This window comes from Argopecten irradians, chromosome 6, assembly GCF_041381155.1.
Source record: "Argopecten irradians isolate NY chromosome 6, Ai_NY, whole genome shotgun sequence".
Classification (NCBI taxonomy): domain Eukaryota; kingdom Metazoa; phylum Mollusca; class Bivalvia; order Pectinida; family Pectinidae; genus Argopecten; species Argopecten irradians.
Genome location: NC_091139.1, coordinates 4,710,700 through 4,731,327, shown reverse-complemented (window position 1 = coordinate 4,731,327; position 20,628 = coordinate 4,710,700). Strand labels below are relative to the sequence as shown.

General features: G+C 36.9%; 1 protein-coding gene across 1 annotated transcript; it reads left to right on the top strand.

Moving 5' to 3' along the window:
• The first annotated feature begins 5,636 nt into the window (after positions 1-5,636).
• LOC138324762 (probable proline iminopeptidase) lies at positions 5,637-11,423 on the top strand. Its single transcript, XM_069269890.1, has 7 exons — positions 5,637-5,977; positions 6,556-6,679; positions 7,158-7,333; positions 7,785-7,869; positions 8,242-8,429; positions 10,634-10,778; positions 11,167-11,423. The coding sequence occupies exons 1-7, from the start codon at positions 5,850-5,852 to the stop codon at positions 11,275-11,277; spliced, it is 957 nt and encodes a 318-aa protein (XP_069125991.1). The 5' UTR covers positions 5,637-5,849; the 3' UTR covers positions 11,278-11,423.
• Positions 11,424-20,628: the final 9,205 nt, after the last annotated feature.

Sequence of the window (20,628 nt, the reverse complement as noted above, 5' to 3'; positions counted from 1 at the left end):
TCATTTCCATGACGATTCTGTGTATTTTTTTTTTGCTCGTTTTTAATGTATGAAAGTAGCCCGTGACGATAAATATGACAATGTTGAAGCACTGGTATAGACAAGAGGGACAATGTCTTTGATGACAATACATCAACAATTTGCCAATGGTTTCAGTTCAACTCTTCACATGTCATCTCAGCTTAATATCGAAAGAGGGAATGGAGAAATAATATCTTAGATAGATTTAATCACTCCATTATACAAATAAATATATCTTTGTCCTCTAAATCTGCCTATAGTATTAGGTACTCGTATGTTTTATCAAATATAAAGGGGAAAACCTAATAACATAGGCAGGTTTCAATTAGAGAATTAAAGTTAAATCTCATTTATGGTACATATGGCTTACCGTAAAATACTACATACCTAAATGAGAATGGCCACTTATTTTAAAAATGTAAAAATCATTAGACTGTATAATGATAATTCCAAAAAGGTTGGTCCTTTATCAATCGCTGAATATCCCAATGCCACGCAGCAGAATATCGAAATGGCCCTACAGTATTAACTAGTTTTACACATGAAATCGTGCATTGATTGTTGTTATGACTACCATTTTGTCAATAAAAAATTCTGACTTTATAGCTATTATTTACAAACTTTTAATTTACTTTTCGTAAATGCAATTGGCGTTAAAAGAATAAGAGTGCGGAAAAAGTTTAGTTATGGAAAATCCATCACATCAATGCTTATCGCTGCTTTGCAATTTGGAGAGGAGTTCCGCTGGAAAAAAATGTATCCATATCTCGCTTAATGTCAAAAGTTATTTAGATAATGAATAATACCTGTCCAATAGATCAATTACTGTTAAATATAGGAGTGCATCTAATAATCTTAGATAAAATAAGGAGGCGGAATTCTCATCCGTTATTCATATGACAAGATAGGAGTTAAAAGTAAACGGGTTAATCATAATACATATCCTGACAGTAACCATTATCCGGCAAAAATACCTTTAATTAGGTAAGCGTCAATATAAATATCATTCATAACAGATTTACTTTATAATATATATAAAGCATGAAGCACAATCTGATGTTTCGAGGAAAAATAATAAACTACCTAAAAAAGCAGTCGTTCATGAAGGTATATAGTTATAAGGGCTTACTTTGAATTTTTAAATTTATTTATTTCCAATTCAACAGACCAGAAGGTCCACTTACATAATGGATAACAAATTAATATAATCAACATATATAGAGAATATCACAGTACTCTTTAAAAGTGAAGTCGAAGTAAGCAATTACAAACTAATGTAAGATTGTCTCTAAAAGGGTTTAAAATGGTGCAATGGATACGCAAAACATATCACAGTCAGACGCATAATTAATACTGTTAAAACTAGGGTCAAAGAAGTAATAACAACAGGATTTTCCAGATGACGAATACGAATTACGTCAAATGGTAAATATGGGACAAGGAAGTAGTTCCAACGGTTGGAATTACTTCCTTGTCCCATACTGTTAAAACTAGGTAGTCTTGTTGAGTGCCTCGACTGGGATTGTGTCCATCTAGCTGTGTTGATATGATATTGTATTTCAATAAACGGCTAGTTTCAAGCAATTTTATAGCGATAGTTTGCTACGAACAAAAAAGGTTATATCTGTGAGTGCTCTGTCATTTATTTGAATTCTTCCAAAGTGTTTACGTCACGAGAGCAATGTAATAGATCGATGGAACTGTCCTTACATGTTATTTGGTTTTTAAGATGAAGGCCGTTTTTCTTTAGACCTGAAGATTGAGACACTGTCAGATATTGATGGAATAACAATTAACAGGAGAATACATGATTCACACATTCTCTCTCGAAGCTTTTGACGAAAACTATTGTTATACTAGATTTAGGAGTCTTGCCACCGACCGCCTAACAGTTCAAATAGCGGGTCAAATTGGCCATTGAAGTTTTTATATAAAAAACATAACAGGTTTAACGTGAAAAGTAGAAGCTCTTATCAAAATTCAGTATTCTGTGAGTTTGTGAAACTTGTCAGTATAGTGTGACAAGGCGGAGAATTTGACAGTACCCGATATATACTGCAACAATACGGGTCTAAAAAGACAATATTTGCCAAATATAGAAATAAAATATATTGGTGAATTTCTACGTTTTAATTAAGTCTCTGGTGCTTTGATATTTGATAGACCGGTAGTACCGACCAGAGATCCCGCTTATAGAACACACCAATTTTGCCGTCTCTTTTTTTTATAACTAATTATTACAATTTTGGAGCACAGTGAAGAATTTGCCTAATTAAAGAAGAGATGTAATCGATTTACAGTTTCACATTTCCATGTTACTGAGAGACGCTCTGGTGAAATGGAATCGTGGACATGACTCCCTTGAAGACGATTTGATGTAGTGCCAGGACACATTCCTAGAAAGAAATAGCAACTTCAAGATAGATCCGATATAAGAATGCATTCCGTCATGTTTTTGACTACGAAATTGGCGTCTCAATCGACTCTGCGCTTCTGAACATGTGTTGGACCCGAAGACAAATTATTGATAATAGTAGCTAACAAACATATCATGGCCATGAATCAAAGTCTAATGTGAAATGTAAGATTACTGTAAACCAGCTTATTTTCAGAATTACAGGTGAAATCGCCGCAAAAATGACCTTAGGCATAAAACCCCGAAATTAACTCACCGCGGAAATATGTTTACAGTACCATCGTTCTTCAAATACAAGTTATTGAGAAATAAAGAAAATACTAATTATCTTTTATTGTACTTTAAGAAAAACTTACGCCTATTTAAGGAATAAATTTAATTTTGTTTTTGTTATGGGGATAATGATAATCGAGCACGCGTAAAATTTGGAATTCCGGCGAAGATTAATTTCATGTTTATCGAGTCGGTGTCAGTGCAAATTGTATATAATAACTTTTTTGTCGTTATATAATCTCTGAACGACACTACGATTAAAAAACAAAAAGAAAGAAAAAAAAAAGTTAATTACACATGTGACGTCCAAACCAGACATAAACGTCTTTATATAACGTGACATTTAAGACCTGGCATCGGGCACTGTATCAATAATTCATGACTAAGCTGAGTTTGGTTAAAGGGTAACGGCGCCATAATGAGTCTCCTCTCACGGTGAATAAAGGTCAAAGGCTATAAAATATCAATCTAGCAACACAATAGGGGCTAGATAGACCTAATAATCTCGAGATAATATCTATACTGTGTTCAGATTATAGTTTTTTATTACTTTTATCGAAAAAATCCCAGCAAGCGTTATAAAGATCCAACTATTAGGTAAGCAAATAAATAAATAACGATGCATAAATAGCGTATACGTGTTTTCCATTGACATAGAACTTCTTTCTTTATAAGCTAACAAAGAATTCTAGGGTAAGTATATGTGTTGTGTTATTGGTATATTGATGTAACTGACAATATGCTGTCCCTTATAGGTGAATGGTGGGGTATCTTGTAGCTGCAATATTGTAGCTCAAAAGACTTTTAGACAGATAATGGTGTCTTCTTTATCTTGGTATCCGTCTTTGCTCTGTAATTTGTTTGGATTTTGTTTAGCTTCTCTAACTTCGAACGGAAATCAGAACATTCAACAAGGCAAAAAAACAGCAAACCAGGAAGAGAAATGGGATGGATTAGAGCTATCCCTAGATAGACACAACACGAATATACCCTGGCCGTCCAAAACAATATAGATATTCACACAATCACATTGCATACATCGATTTAAATGACATTAGCTGTTTATAGGACGCAAATGAACCAACCAATCGCTCTACAACCAAACAATTTGAACATTTTGACAAGGATCACGTAAGGGTATAGAGTATACTATCTCAGATATCCTTTTAGGAATGGATACTGTAGTCCAGATAGGAAAAGAGGCCAAAGACACAAAGGCATCCAACAAGTCATGCAACCGCGAAATAGAGGCTTGATTATAATCTGACCATCACAGACAAAATAGACACAGTTCTAGAGGAAACAGCGTCGTAGACAAGAATAACCTTCTAACCCATCATCATGATGAAAGGAAGAGTAGCCAAGCACTACCAACTATATAAAGAACTTCAGCAAAAGTTTGGTCGATGAGGTTGAACGAATCTCTTGGAGACAAAAAACAAACATCCGCAGATCAAAGGAATGAGAGTCTTACAAGTCATAAGATCAACCAGAATCTCCCGGGAAAAGTTCTAAGCTTGAGTTTGTCAGCACGACCTCCTTTCAAGCTTCACTTGATTTCTGATGTTCTATGAGATGACAACTTCATCTGAGGAGAAGATGAAGTGTATCACAATCGTCAAATGGTGGTTAGGATTCCGCAAACTTCAATTCAGAAGGTTCATACCGCAGGACAGCAAAATTCAATTTCCAGCTTTCCCTATTCTATTAAAAGAGTCAAAGGATGGCAAGGTGTGGCTAGGTGGAAGAGCAATGCAGATATAGAAAAAGTGGTCAGCAGCTACGACGACGAGAGCAGTTTGCGAAACACGAAGATATGTTAGAGCAACTGGGCTAGGAAGACAAAGCTATATCTATAAAGCATCACATAGAGAAAACAGACCTACTATGTAACAGAAAGGGGTAAGATGATGCAGAACGAGATAAGAAGCAGTGGAGAAGAAAGAAGATATACTAAAGTAGTGGAGCTGGGAATCGAGGAGACTTTGACCAGGTGGGACACAGAATCGCTTGCATGTTCTTGACCAGAACTCTCACCTGATAGCCTCAACTTCAAATTCATGTCATATTCCAGACTATGTATAATGTGCTATCAATACCAATTTATTTAAAGCTCCACAATTTTGGGACCTTGTAGAAACACCAGTTTGTTCCCTGTGTCGCCTTAACACAGATCAGGAGGGGGGGTGGGGGGGGGGGGGTGGGGGGGGGGGGTGGGGGGACGGCGGAAAAATGATGAAATGGCACTCACCCAGGTCCCATCCCCGATACTCCATGGATTACTATCACTATCGCTATGTCCACCCCATGGACTATGTCAAAACAAAACTGAAGGTTTGGTAAGTGACAACAGATGAGGCATTTAGTTTATGATTCAAAGCTACATAAAAAGAATTGAATAATGGTGCACTGGTTGACCGGATGACTTTGAAACCGGGCGTCGCTCTCTTCATAATTTTCAAATAAAAATCTGTGTATAATGTAGACCTGTGGCTGGGCATTTTCCTTACTCTGGATATTATATTACGGCAGACGTTGATAGTAACCCATGGAATATCGAGGATCCCCAGGTCAAGACATGCACTGCTCAATTTTATGAAGAAAGGCGAAACACTAACCGGTACCAAGACTAAATAGATTATCTCCGGAAACATGAATCGTGCAGAAGTCTGGAAGCTGAATCTTGATGAGAGCTGATTAATTATAACTTTAATTAACTTTTCTTCTTCAGAAATTGTACCAACGAATCTCACACACTGTATGGTCCATTAAAATTATCATTACTTGCGACATCAGAAAGGTCTTTGTTCATCATAGAGCTGTTTATGAAAAATTCGTTCTTGTTCGTACAATGACTGTTTCTGTCCCATCGGCATCGAGCCCTTTTTTTTATCCTGTCCAATCCTGTTAGGATCCTGTAAATAGTCTTTCCACTCAAAATGATGAGAAAATAAAGATTCAGACTGCCTGTGGACTACTAATTGTATTGTAAGCTAGATACGTATACGTATACCTCGTATGAATAGGCTATTTAAGACTTACGGGTCTGAAAGCAACACACTTGATCTCCTAAGCGCACACGGGGAACCACTTTGGATTACATACAGAGTATAACAAACGCCATGCCTTGTATCTGTGCATGTCGAAAATGAGGAATTTGTTTCCAGAGATTGAACCATTTGATTCAGGAAAACTGAAGGTTTCAGAAATTCATGATATCTATTATGAACAAAGCGGGAACAGTGATGGGAATCCAGTATTATATGTGTGAGTATATATACATGTATATTATATTAACAACAAACGATATATTAAATATACTTTCTACTTTCACTTTCACTTTCGAGTATGGTAAGTCCGAGCCTTATAAGTTATAACTGTAAAGTGTAAACACAAAAGCATGACTTTACAAAACACCACAAAGGGGATTTAAGCCAACATAAGGGATGAATTCAAAATTATCAACAAATATTAGATGGAGAATACATCTTGCATACTCTAATGTACATATACATCTCGATACTCCAGGGGTAACTATCACTGACACCATATCCACCCCTGGACTATCACAGAGTAAAGCTGTTGACAACAGTTGACACAGGTAATTGTTCCAGCAAAGGAATTGTAATAAAGGTACACTGTGGTTGACTGTGCACCTTTGAAGTAAGGCGTCGATCACTCTCAATGTAATCTTCAAAATCTTCCTGGGGTACTGAGGATGTTGGTGACGTAGACATGACAAGAATTATGATTTTTGGTTGTTTTCTTTTTCTCTCATTAGGGTATAGAATGTAATTTTTCATGCCTAATATAAATTTATTTATTTTACAATCATTTTACTACAGACATGGAGGTCCTGGGGGAGGGACATCTGCTAGAGACAGGAGGTACTTTGACCCCGAGGCATACAGAATCATTCTATTTGACCAGAGAGGTGCTGGGAAATCTACCCCTCCTGCAGAACTGCGGGTATGTTAAGAACATTTCTGATCAATCAGAGTGACTTCCCCTTTTTTACTCTGTCAATACTGGTGGAGTTCTGTCTGTACTGACAGAATGAAACAAAGGGCATCCTCGATGTTCCAGGGGTTACTATTACTGTCGTAATATTTATCCCTGGAATATACCATAGCTAAAAAGAAGGATCTGTGTGCGACAACTGATGAGCAGGTAGCTTGGTCCTTTGATATAGAATCAAATAATAATATTGTCATATGGCTTTGAAGTTAGGTGTCACTGTGTCTGTAATCTTTAAGGGAAGTTCTTACAGGTCAGTGTGATTGCTCTGTTTTTTTCCTCCTGACTGCTTTCAGTTTTACATTGCCTTTTGTGCAAATAATCATACATAATGCAAACAAAATTTGATAAAAACTTTATTGGGATGATTTCTTCTTGATACTGGAATGATAATTGTTCTGGATATGCAGTATTTTTTTTATTTTAACAGGAAAACACCACCTGGGACTTGGTAGAGGATATGGAACGTCTGAGGAAGCACCTCGGGATTGAAAAATGGGTGGTGTTTGGTGGGAGCTGGGGGTCAACACTAAGTCTAGTGTATGCTGAGACATATCCGGACCATGTCAAAGCTCTAGTCCTTAGGGGTATATTCACCTTGACCAGGTACTTGATGTGTAATGTACTTGTGGTATACACGGCAAACTGTGTATTATGTTTACCTTGGATAGTCAGAATTTATTTACCATTTGTTTGGCCATTTATTCAGAAGTGTACATTTATTTATAATTTTCAAGACATCATGTTTGAAAACTATGTGTACATATATATAATATTTATTCTGTATATGCATATAACAGAGTTATCTGTTCTTGTGGTTAAGATTTGAATGTGACTTTATGTGTAATGACATACTTTTCGGAGAAAATGACATGAATTTCGCCCACAAAATTATGACATCACAATGAATACCTACCCACAGGGGAGCTAACTCAGTAAAAGTGCGAAAGATTTAATACACTAGTTTTAAGGTAAACAAAATGATATATATCCAATTTACAAGGTAAAATAAAAGTATTTGTATAGTTGGTGAAGCATTATTATTTGTTTATTTCAGACGTGAGTTAATGTGGTTTTACGAGGACGGAGTTAACCACCTGTTTCCGGATCTCTGGGAGGAGTTTGTGGCCCTGATACCCCAAGTGAGTATCAATATCATTATCTTATAATTACATATCATGCATAGCCTTATAAAGACCACTTGTTTTATTGGGTTCCCAAGTAACTTAATAGTTCAAGGTCTATCTTTCTCGAATTAAACTAGCAGGGTCTTGAGTCTGCCCTTTTATCAAGACACACATAAAACAAACATGGGTAAATAATATAGAATTAACAACAGAAAATACAAAGAGACTAAGGAAAGAAGTGCTATATTAAAGTTGAACGCAATAAACTGTTCGTCATTCAGAGATCAATGGCAGAATTTAGAGTAGATTGATGGAGTGATATAAAGGGAAGCAACTCTTATAGATCAGAATAAGGAGATGTGAATTCCAAAGTTTGTATTGATGCAGGGAGAAAGAGGGGACCTGGTAAGTGCCTACTACAGACGTCTCACAAGCGATGATGATGAAAAAAGAAAGATGGCAGCCAAGGCGTGGAGCAAAATAGAATTGGCAACATCATGCTTACTGGTTGATGAGGAGTTATTAGCAAAGGCAGAGGGAGACCTGTGGACTCAACAATTCGCCAGGATCGAGACGTAAATGTTATCAATAACTTCATGTAGTCATGAACTAGAGTTTAAAAAAGACAGCTATACCTGCCTAAATGACCACCTCTTTATAAAGACTACCTGCTTAATAAGACCAGTTTCTCAGCAGGTCCCAGTCAAATCTGTGTCAGTGCCCACCTCTGTTTAAAGACTACCTACTTAATTAAACCTTTTACTTAGGGTCCCAAAAGGTCAATTTCAACACAATTTGACCAGTGTATAAAAAAAACATTTTCTATAAAGACCATTTTGCTTGGGTGGTCTATATAGACAGGTTTAAATGTATCTTACAAATTATATGTTAAATAGAATGAAATTAGTCTAATCATAGGCTAATATCATTGTGTACAACTGTATTTTATCATGTACACTACTCCCATCATGGAAATCATCCATAACAGGGAAAACGTGATGGTTCTGTCTGCTTGTACTAGTCGTGATGGTTCTGTCTGCTTGTACTAGTCGGAGTTGCTTCCCTTGGCTAATCATCTCTTGATCTCTTTACAAGGATATCATTGTGATGTTGTACCATATTACCTCTCCACTTACGATGTCAGTTACCTGCTCCAGAGGTGATAACAAGAGGCCCAAGGGCCTTAACGGTCATCTGACTATCTTGGCAATAGCTGTATAGGAAAATAATTAGATATGGTGTCATGGTAGCCATCTTCAATCTGGGATCAACCAGAGATATAACAATACTTTGACAAGATCATATCAGCCGCATTTCATGTTTCAAGTTTCAGTTAAATTGCACTGGTAGAACTTGAGAAGAAGTTCAAAATGTGTTTTCAAGATGGCATCTGTGGCAGCCATCTTGGATCATCTGTGGCAGCCATCTTGGATCGACATAAAATATAACAACACTAGGTCGGGACCATGTCAGGATCATTTCATGCAGGTTTCAGCTTAATCACACTGGTAGAACTTGAGAAGAAGTTCAAAATTCAAGATTTTGGAATATTTGACTCTCATGACCTTGAAAGTAGGTCAAGGTCATTCATTTCCACAAATTTGATAGCCCTTCATCCCAGCATGCTACAGACCAAATATGAGTACCCTGGACCTTTTGGTTAGTTAGAAGATTTGTGTTGTTCAAAGATTTCAGCCTATTTGACCCCTGTGACCTTCAAAGTAGGTCAAGGTCATGAATTTTCACAACTTTTGTAGCCCTTCATCCCAGCATGTTACAGGCCAAATATGAGTACCCTGGATCTTTCGGTTAGTTAGAAGAAGCCGTTCAAAGATTTTAGCCAATTTGACCCCTGGTGACCTTGACAGTAGGTCAAGGTCATTAAGTTTCACAACTTTTGTAGCCCTTCATCCCAGCATGCTACAGGCCAAATATGAGTACCCTGGACCTTTTGGTTAGTTAGAAGATGTTGTTCAAAGATTTTAGCCTATTTGACCCCTGTGACCTTGAAAGTAGGTCAAGGTCATTTATTTTCACAACTTTGATAGCCCTTCATCCCAGCATGCTGCAGGCCAAATATGAGTACCCTGGACCTTTTGGTTAGTTACAAGAAGTTGTTCAAAGATTTTAGCCTATTTGACCCCTGTGACCTTGACAGTAGGTCAAGGTCATTAAATTTCACAACTTTTGTAGCCCTTCATCCCAGCATGCTACAGGCCAAATATGAGTACCCTGGACCTTTTGGTTAGTTAGAAGAAGTCGTTCAAAGATTTTAGTCTATTTGACCCCTGTGACCTTGAAAGTAGGTCAAGGTCATTTATTTTCACAACTTTGATAGCCCTTCATCCCAGTATGCTACAGGCCAAATATGAGTACTTTGGGCCTTACGGTTATTGAGAAGAAGTTGTTTGAATGAAAAGTTCACGCACGGCGCACGGCGCACGGCGCACGACGACGGACGGTGCATGATGACTATAGGTCATCCTGACCCTTTGGGTCAGATGACCTAAAAACCCTTGGTTACAATTAAACTTACTAAGCTAAGCTGGTAGTTGTATAATATTTACAGAATATGTGCGATCAATTTGATTGTTCTTTGATCTATGGCTGGTGTCATAATTGTATTTTACAACTTGCAGAATAAATCGGCAAAAAAATTATTATTAAAGGGTATATGGACAATACTTACTTTACATTAGGAAGAATTAACAGTGATAAATAACTTGTAATGTAATTTTAATTTTGTATTTGATATAGCTTTTTTAATTTTTTTTTCAAGTCATTACTTTGTACACGGAGGATGGTTTTACTCAGATGATCAAATTCTCCAAGATGTGGGGAAGATTCGACACATTCCAGCGACTATAATTCAGGGACGATATGATGTTACCTGCCCTATGGAAGCAGCTTGGCTACTTCATAAGGTAACGCTTCTTGTATATTTTAGAGTTTATCTTTAGCAAAGATTATCAAAATGTTGAACTCAATAATAAACTTGATATTCATTTCATTTTCAGTTATTAGAATTTCCTTTAGTCTGTATGATGCATAAAACTTCAAATAACCATTCAGTGCACCAAAGTTTTTGCACATTGATCTGCATGAACGTGATTAAATGATTGCATGGTAACCATGCAAGTTTGTCAAAAGAAATGACCTTGACCTTCATTCAATTTCATAGGGTCAACTTTGCAACTTTTTAATAACCTTGTTTTGTTTTGTTTGTTTTATATAGGTACATGATTAGCTTGATTCAGTGTGTTGACATCTTTTTGATTCCATTTCCTATAAAATATTTTATTGGTTGTGCAGAAATGGCCTGAGGCTGATTTTCATGTGATACCCGACGCTGGTCACTCAGCCAAGGAACCTGGAATACTTCACCAGTTGATGGAGGCAACGGACAAATATAAAGACCTGTAACATCATGTTTAAATTTGAATAAAAAAGTATATGACTGCATATGAAATATGCTTCTGAAATCTATGGAAGAAATGTGAAAGGCTGCAGATAATGATACGTATAGCTGTAAATGTGAGAAAAATCGCTATTATGTTTTGAATGAAATTTTTTCACAGTACCATGGGAAGACAGGGAGATGGAGGAGGCCAACGAACGGAAGCAGCAGAAATACCAGCAGCTGGTGGAAGAATGTCAACATCGAGGATGGAAGACATGGTGCTTACCGATAGAGGTCGGATGTAGGGGTTTCCCCGGCCAATCATTATGGAGAGCCCTACGTCTATTAGGGGTAACCGGAGCAGACCGGAGGAACCTGATAGCAGCAGTTAGCAGGCAGGCAGAAGTTGCTTCCAGTTGGATCTGGAGGAAGAGGGAGGAGAAGTGGATTGGTCACCAGCAACAGTGCTAGCCACAAGGTGACGAATGGCAGAAGGACAGACATCGCTGCCCGTAGCGATGAACAGGCAGAAATTAGACAACTACCCGCAATAACATCAAGCGGATGCGATAGCCGACCGGTCCCTGGTTGGGCCTGATCAACCCAGCCGGCGCACCTCTGGAGGACGTCGTGGAAAGCGCCGAAACGTCTAAGGAAGGAGGATCCACCTGATGAGGGGACCGGCCAGCATTGGAGTCATCTGATGTATTTAAGGTATCTACATTCTGGAATTCCAGTGACGACTAGGAAAGACTAGTTGACAGCTGTGAATAGGACAGTGACAACCTGGAGAGACAGGAGACAGTTGGGAGAGACCAGCAACGGGGCGTTAGGCTTGGCACGCCGAAGCGCATTCTCCGTGAGGAGAAACCCATGAAGTCGCAATGGAGAGATACATATTAAGACACCCCCGGGGTCGCACGAGAGTGGGGGAGGATGAGCGACCCATCGGACAGATATTGGAAACGACACCGGAACGGAATACGGACATGAGACCGATCAACGGAAGAAGGGGGAGCATATGTAGTTGCGGAAAGACCTGTAAGAACGAAAGAGGTTTGAAGATCCACCGCACAAAGATGGGCTGCGCTCCTATTCTCAACCTGGCGCAACGCACAGAGCAATCTGGTGAGACGGAGGAGGAGGAGGTTCCGGGAAACAACCACAGTAACCACAGTCTCCATGCACCAGAGGGGGGAGAGGAGCAAGGCGGAGAGGTAGACTCTCAGAGGGAATCGGCGGAGGATCAGATAGGGCAAGGAGAGGAGAGAAGAAAACGTGTGAAATGGCCTGGGAGTTTAACAGTACCATGGGAAGACAGGATGGAGGAGGCCAACGAACGGAAGCAGCAGAAATACCAGCAGCTGGTGGAAGAATGTCAACATCGAGGATGGAAGACATGGTGCTTACCGATAGAGGTCGGATGTAGGGGTTTCCCCGGCCAATCATTATGGAGAGCCCTACGTCTATTAGGGGTAACCGGAGCAGACCGGAGGAACCTGATAGCAGCAGTTAGCAGGCAGGCAGAAGTTGCTTCCAGTTGGATCTGGAGGAAGAGGGAGGAGAAGTGGATTGGTCACCAGCAACAGTGCTAGCCACAAGGTGACGAATGGCAGAAGGACAGACATCGCTGCCCGTAGCGATGAACAGGCAAAATTAGACAACTACCCGCAATAACATCAAGCGGATGCGATAGCCGACCGGTCCCTGGTTGGGCCTGATCAACCCAGCCGGCGCACCTCTGGAGGACGTCGTGGAAAGCGCCGAAACGTCTAAGGAAGGAGGATCCACCTGATGAGGGGACCGGCCAGCATTGGAGTCATCTGATGTATTTTAAGGTATAAATATCACCTTCCAAACTTCTGTGAGTTCTGTTGTATTTATTTGTTTTCAAAACTGTTTATCAGAAAAGACATAAACAGTATTAGAAATGGTAGACCATATTTGGCCCAATAAGCACCCCTCCCCTTTTTGTGGCCTCAATTTCACTTACCTCAAATTATATGCAGACTGAAAAGACGAAAACCGTGTAGGTTTCTTTCTTTGATTTCTGTCGCAAACTGATTTATGGCTGAATTTGTGCATTAGTTTTTGATAAAAGGCTAGTCCAAATATGGTTGTATCAGCACCTTGGGCGCTGAATAGGTTAATTATGGTACATATCCATATACAGTGAAGTTAATACCAATTAAAAAATAATAAGTCGTCAGATAAATAGTATTAGGTATTTTATTAGGTCTATTTATAGTATCAATATACAGGTAAGGTTATAACAAATATAGTCCAGCAACAACATACAGGTAGTATAATGAGAAACTTCAGACATCCATGGGAATCAATATTTCTCAATCAAAAACTTCAGCACTTCAACATACCAGACTCTAAAAGGGTTTATCTTACATCTAAAAAATAAAAGATACCGGATCAGAATTCCAAAAACAGATAATATATTGTAATTAAATAATTCTGTACATGTATACTTCTCCACACTCATACAATTTTCAAGTGTTTCATCCTTTTTAATTGAATCATCTAAAAAAAAAACATTCACCAACACATTGTGCCAGCCTTAATGTAACTATAAATTATCCCCCTCATCAAAAGAAAAACAAAATCACTAAATCAAACAAGATGAGTAATCTTTTTAATAAAAATTGAAGGATAATGCAATAAAAAATTCCATCTACCGGTAAAAAAGTAAGGAATGTACACAAAAAGGTTTAGAAATAAAAACTAAACAACATCAAAATTGAAAACTATCAAAAACACCGGTTACCATTGGGATGTGCTACCTGAAATATATATTTTTCAAAACCATTCTCTTTTTCTTTTACATCAAGATGATAGCATGCATTATTTTGTTATTCTGTATTAAGGTGCATTTAAATTACACTTATACGATCAACATATGTAAGTTTTTATTCCAAATGTAAATTTAAATCTTAACATCTCTGTAAGTAGAATTAAATTTAAATCTTAACATCTCTGTAAGTAGAATTAAGTAATGGATCCAGAACATTGTGTTCTTCTTTAAATATAAATTTAAAAACTTAAATATAATTTACACCACCTACAATTCGGTCAGAAATATACTCATCAATAAGTTTCTGTTTCTGTATTTGCATATAATAGAGTTATCTCCTCTTGACAGTGTTTTTGAGTGCAAAGTCATTGATTTAAATAAAAGCAAATTGTTTTGCAAATACAATATTGATATGATAATCAATATCTATCAAGAGCAGATAACTCCATGATGGGCAATAGCAGAATACCTGTGAATATTAAAATCAAATTATCCGGACGGTCTCTCTACCCTGTACACTGTATAATAAGTGTACACTAGCAGATTTATTTTTGATCACCCTAGGTATAAAATGACTAGATTCAACACAATTTAAAACTAAACAAAACTGAAAATACAATGTATTTCCAAACACATAATAGGCCAATGACGATAATAAGGGTGAGCTGGCATAACACTATTGTTTGTTTTAATCTATGTTGTTAATGTCAATTTTGTTCCAACTCTTGTGTACATGCAGTTTACATAGAAGAACTGATAATGAACAATATTCTACAACTTCGAAAAGAAAAGGTTATATATCCAAAGTGTAAAATTGTAAAAAAAAAAAATAATGATATGTTACCCATTGACCTGAAATTCGCCTGAATTGACCTGAAATTGAAGTCAATTTCACATGAAGAAAACTTCAGATCAATTTCATGCCAAATTCTTGACCCGAATTGACTTGTTTTGCTCTTTTCATGTAAATATGACCTATAAAAATTCATCTGAAATGGACATGAACTTACCTGAAGACATTTGGCTGTGTACCATTTTACGGAACAGTGTATATATTTTTATCTTTATATAGGTATCAATACATGTAGTGCCTAGTACCAGAATTGTAAAATTCATACCATAAATATTGATAGATTTGGCATCAACCTCTACATTTGCATTATCAACACAATAAAGGAAATCAAAAAATTTGTCATGATCAATGAATTTGATTTCATTTTAAGTTAACATGATGAGTTGTTTACAATTCTTAATTACGATGTGTTTATATAGCTACATTTTGTAATTAAATCTTCTGCCTAATTAGAACTTTTCTATCTAACACAATACTGATAATCAAAATTCAAATACATCTGTATACTGAATTCTTTGGTTACAATATACACTCATTAGGTACTTTTACTTTAAATTGTTGGATATTTAACATACAAAAGGTAAAATCTATGAATTTGTCACAAGAAATCCTCAAAAGGATATTTATCAATTTTTCCATGACACTTTGGAAAAAAAAATAAAAATTATTAAAAAAAAAAATTTCCATGACACATTTAATGTCTTTATATTTATATATTAACAAAATTGTAGAGGTATATTTATCTGGAACACATTTATATACCGGGTAATGCTTCTATAGATTAGTGAATGGTCTACGGTTAGTAATTATTTTTAAGATTAAGCATGACAGAGTTACTTCCCCTGCTACAAAGGAAGCCATTTCTAGTTATAGAACCACATTTTATCTATAAGTATTATAGTATTAAATCTTATAAACAACAGTATTAATTATGTGCCCCATTCAATCATTTACAATACATAATTGATCTTCATGTACATAAATAATTATATATGAGCTTCTAAACACATGGAAACAATTTGTTGCGGCAAAACATATACAGTTGTGTATATGTATCAATATAACTATTACTAATAACAAAAAAAGTTAAATAAAATGGCATAAAAAAGTGGAAGAACAATCATATTATAGAACATAATTATATAGTACAGTAATAAATAGGAAAACAATAACATAATCTATGCTAATCAACTAATGGACCTGTTACGTGTTCTGTATTAGCCTACCAAGTGAACCTATTTGAATAGCCAACACTTCTTATCAAATCTGATGAAAGATGATAGAAATGTATGGGGCACCTATTGTAGTCCATTAAGATACTAATGTTGTAGAGATATGAAAAAATATTACATTATGTTCATGAATTAGACAACAAATCTATATTTAATACCAAAAACCCAAACCTGTCCAAAATCTAAACTACATGTATAAAATTAAACCCTCTTTCATTTTAATCATTCTAATGGGTATTTAAATCTCTAGCCTTTCATATGAAGCAATGGACATCAAATGAGCTTGTATCAAATTCAACATACTTGTTTCCAATTCAGGTTCCCAATATATTATATAATACCTATTGTCTTGACTGGTTCATATCTTAGGTTTGATACAATGTACCACTTACATCAAAGTTATCTAAATATCTATGAACAAAAATGCATTGAGAACCCAAAGTCAAGAGTTCTTCGAGAAAATGCACTATGAACAACATTTCCGTAGATTAGGCTGACAATAATACATTGTAATCTGGGAAACCACCACACTAAAGTTTTAACCGCACTTAACCTGGTTAACAACACCTAACTTGGTAAACGCACTGAACTAGATAACCACACTTAACTAGGTAATCACTAGGTAACCACTCTTAAACTAGGTGATCAATTAGGTAACAACTGTTAACTAGGTTACCACACTTAACTAGGTTATCACTAGGTAACCACAATTAACAAGGTAACCATTTTAATTTGATAACCATGTCTAACTTTATACTACACTTAACTTGATCAAAGATGTTCCACCGCTGACAAATGGTATTTTTTCAATATCTAAAACAGGAGCAGACGATTTAGCATTTTTCTTCAGTTACATAAGTTACTTACTTTACATCATTATCACCATTGAAAAGGTCATGTTTCTAATTAAACATATGAAAAATAATGCATCCTGGAAAAATTCTGTGGCACTATATCCTGTATGGGATGAAGTAAGTATACTGATTCCGCAAGCACCAAAGGCAAAATAAATTATTTTATATTAGTTTTGTGTTAATTAGACATATAAATACACGATTAAACACCAATTATTGTTCAAATGATAAATATCATTTATGCTCTGTTGGTGGTGGAGCATCTTTAAAGTAATCATGTCTATCTGATGCTGTGATATCCATATCTGATACAACAATTGGGTACCACTCACTTTAGTATTTGATCGACTTCCATATAGCTTTGTACATCAGCAAAGACTGGTACATTTCTCAGCCTTCCGTTTAAGGGAGCCACAGATAGTTGGCCTTGAACCAACTACCCTGGCAACCCCACCTGACAGTACGTTGGCTGCCTGTATAATAATTATGGCTTGTAATTCCTAACACACATTTTGATTGGCTAGCTTTTTCGTTGCTAAGGCATTATCAAGTTATCTGTACAGTTTTCAATATTGCACTGTTTAAATATTTCACCCTGTATTTTGTACATCTTTGGTATTTTAATGATTTTCATTATAAAGCAAACTCATTCCTCCCTGAAGACACATTTAAACTCTTCCACCTCTACGGCTGGAACAGTTCATTATGAAATTTCAGGGGAGAATTCTGTGTACACCATAATTTACAGTGATGCATAGTATTTGTTCTACCCCTATCCAGGATCTGGGGTTAGTAGAAAGGACAAAATAACATATAGCTGGTTCAATCTAAAACTGAGAAAATCCAATTTAAGCTATTTTAAATTTTCGTGTTATAGATTATTTAACCATTTCTCAACACTTTTTTGCGACCGTAGCAATGTGCTGCAATAACACGAAAAATATTGTACCTGCAAAAATATTCGGCTATACGGTAACAGAGAGGACCTGTTCACAAATTTTCTTTCAATTACATTAATTTTTGTGAAAAAAAGAGATCATTATGACCAATGATTAATGCCCTTTGTTAAAATCTATCTTGTCACTTACAGAAAGTTCTTTTTTGTTTTTGTAACAAAGCTTCACAATGTTGACTTTACACATCAGTCTATTAAGTCTAATACTTCAGTTAATGCCGAAAATTAATAATAAAAATGTATTTTAATAACTTCTTCAATAGCCCACCAAAGACTGATCTATGTCTGACAAATGAAAGAAGGATCTTTTCTCTGCTTTTCAAACTTACAATTCTTTTTTCTGCTTTTCAAACTTTAAACTATCAAAATCCAAGATGGTGGTCGCAAAAATGCAATAGGCAGAACTAGGGTCCTAGAGGAACCTACATATGATATTTGAGAACAATCCCTTCAATACTTTCTGAGAAATAGCGGTAACAAACTTTAACTATCAAAATCCAAGATGGCTACCGGTCGGCCATTTTGTTGACCGATCAGTCCCAAAATGCAATATGCACAACTGGGGTCCTAGGGGAACCTACATATGAAATTTGAGAAAGATCCCTTCAGTGCTTTCTGAGAAATAGCGGTAACAAACTTTAACTATCAAAATCCAAGATGGCTACCTGGCGGCCATCTTGTTGACCGATCAGTCCCAAAATGCAATATGCACAACTGGGGTCCTAGGGGAACCTACATATGAAATTTGAGAAAGATCCCTTTAGTGCTTTTTGAGAAATAGCGGTAACAAACTTTAACTATCAAAATCCAAGATGGCTACCTGGCGGCCATCTTGTTGACTGATCAGTCCCAAAATGCAATATGCACTACTAGGGTCCTAGGGGAACCTACATATGAAATTTGAGAACAATCCCTTCAATACTTTCTGAGATATAGCCGTAACAAACTTTAACTATCAAAATCCAAGATGGCCACCGGTCGGCCATCTTGTTGACCGATCAGTCCCAAAATGCAATATGCACAACTAGGGTCCTAGGGGAACCTACATATGAAATTTGAGAAAGATCCCTTCAGTACTTTCTGAGAATTAGCGGTAACAAACTTTAACTATCAAAATCCAAGATGGCGGCTTGTTCGGCCATCTTGTTGACCGATCAGTCCCAAAATGCAATATGCACAACTAGGGTCCTACGGGAACCTACATATGAAATTTGAGAAAGATCCCTTCAATACTTTATGAGAAATAGCGGTAACAAACTTTAACTATCAAAATCCAAGATGGCTGCCTGGCGGCCATCTTGTTGACCGATCAGTCCCAAAATACAATATGCACAACTAGGGTCCTAGGGGAACCTACATATGAAATTTGAGAAAGATCCCTTCAGTGCTTTCTGAGAAATAGCGGTAACAAACTTTAACTATCAAAATCCAAGATGGCTACCTGGCGGCCATCTTGTTGACCGATCAGTCCCAAAATGCAATATGCACTACTAGGGTCCTAGGGGAACCTACATATGTAAATTTGAGAAAGATCCCTTCAGTACTTTCTGAGAATTAGCCGTAACAAACTTTAACTATCAAAATCCAAGATGGCGGCTGGCCGGCCATCTTGTTGACCGATCAGTCCCAAAATGCAATATGCACAACTAGGGTCCTAGGGGAACCTACATATGAAATTTGAGAACAATCCCTTCAGTGCTTTCTGAGAAATAGCGGTAACAAACTTTAACTATCAAAATCCAAGATGGCTACCTGGCGGCCATCTTGTTGACCGATCAGTCCCAAAATGCAATATGCACTACTAGGGTCCTAGGGGAACCTACATATGAAATTTGAGAAAGATCCCTTCAGTACTTTCTGAGAATTAGCGGTAACAAACTTTAACTATCAAAATCCAAGATGGCGGCTGGTCGGCCATCTTGTTGACCGATCAGTCCCAAAATGCAATATGCACAACTAGGGTCCTAGGGGAACCTACATATGAAATTTGAGAAAGATCCCATCAGTACTTTCTGAGAAATAGCGGTAACAAACTTTAACTATCAAAATCCAAGATGGCTGCCTGGCGGCCATCTTGTTGACCGATCAGTCCCAAAATGCAATATGCACAACTAGGGTCCTAGGGGAACCTACATATGAAATTTGAGAAAGATCCCTTCAGTACTTTTAGAGAAATAGCGGTAACAAGAATTGTTAACGGACGGACGGACGGACGGACGGACGGACGGACGGACGGAAGGACGGACGGACGGACGGAAGGACGGACGGACGACGGACCACGGACGAAAGGCGATTTGAATAGCCCACCATCTGATGATGGTGGGCTAAAAATGTATTTTAATAACTTCTTCAATATTTTTCTTCAACAATCCCCTTAACATAAGGGTACCGCTCATCTACATAATTGTAAAATGCCAATTTCTTTAGAATGCAAAACTTCAAACATGTGCCAAATTACAAAGCAAAAATATTTAACAAGGTTAAATAATATCAACAATGGCAGCATAAAATGGTTTTGATTACCATACAATGGCAGTATAACAAAGTTTTCACTGAACAACTTAAGGTTAAAAGCAACAAGAAGGTTAAAAACAGTAATTAGGTAAGCTATATATAAAACTACATGATTCAAAATATACAAATAAAAATACTCTACTATATTTCTAGTTTAAAATCT

Excerpts from the sequence above, each read along its gene's own strand:
- LOC138324762 (XM_069269890.1), top strand. The coding sequence starts at position 5,850 with ATGTCGAAAATGAGGAATTTGTTTCCAGAGATTGAACCATTTGATTCA. Across the intron at positions 6,680-7,157 it reads CCCCTCCTGCAGAACTGCGG|GAAAACACCACCTGGGACTT; the intron begins GTATGTTAAGAA and ends TTATTTTAACAG. Across the intron at positions 7,870-8,241 it reads TTGTGGCCCTGATACCCCAA|GGAGAAAGAGGGGACCTGGT; the intron begins GTGAGTATCAAT and ends GTATTGATGCAG.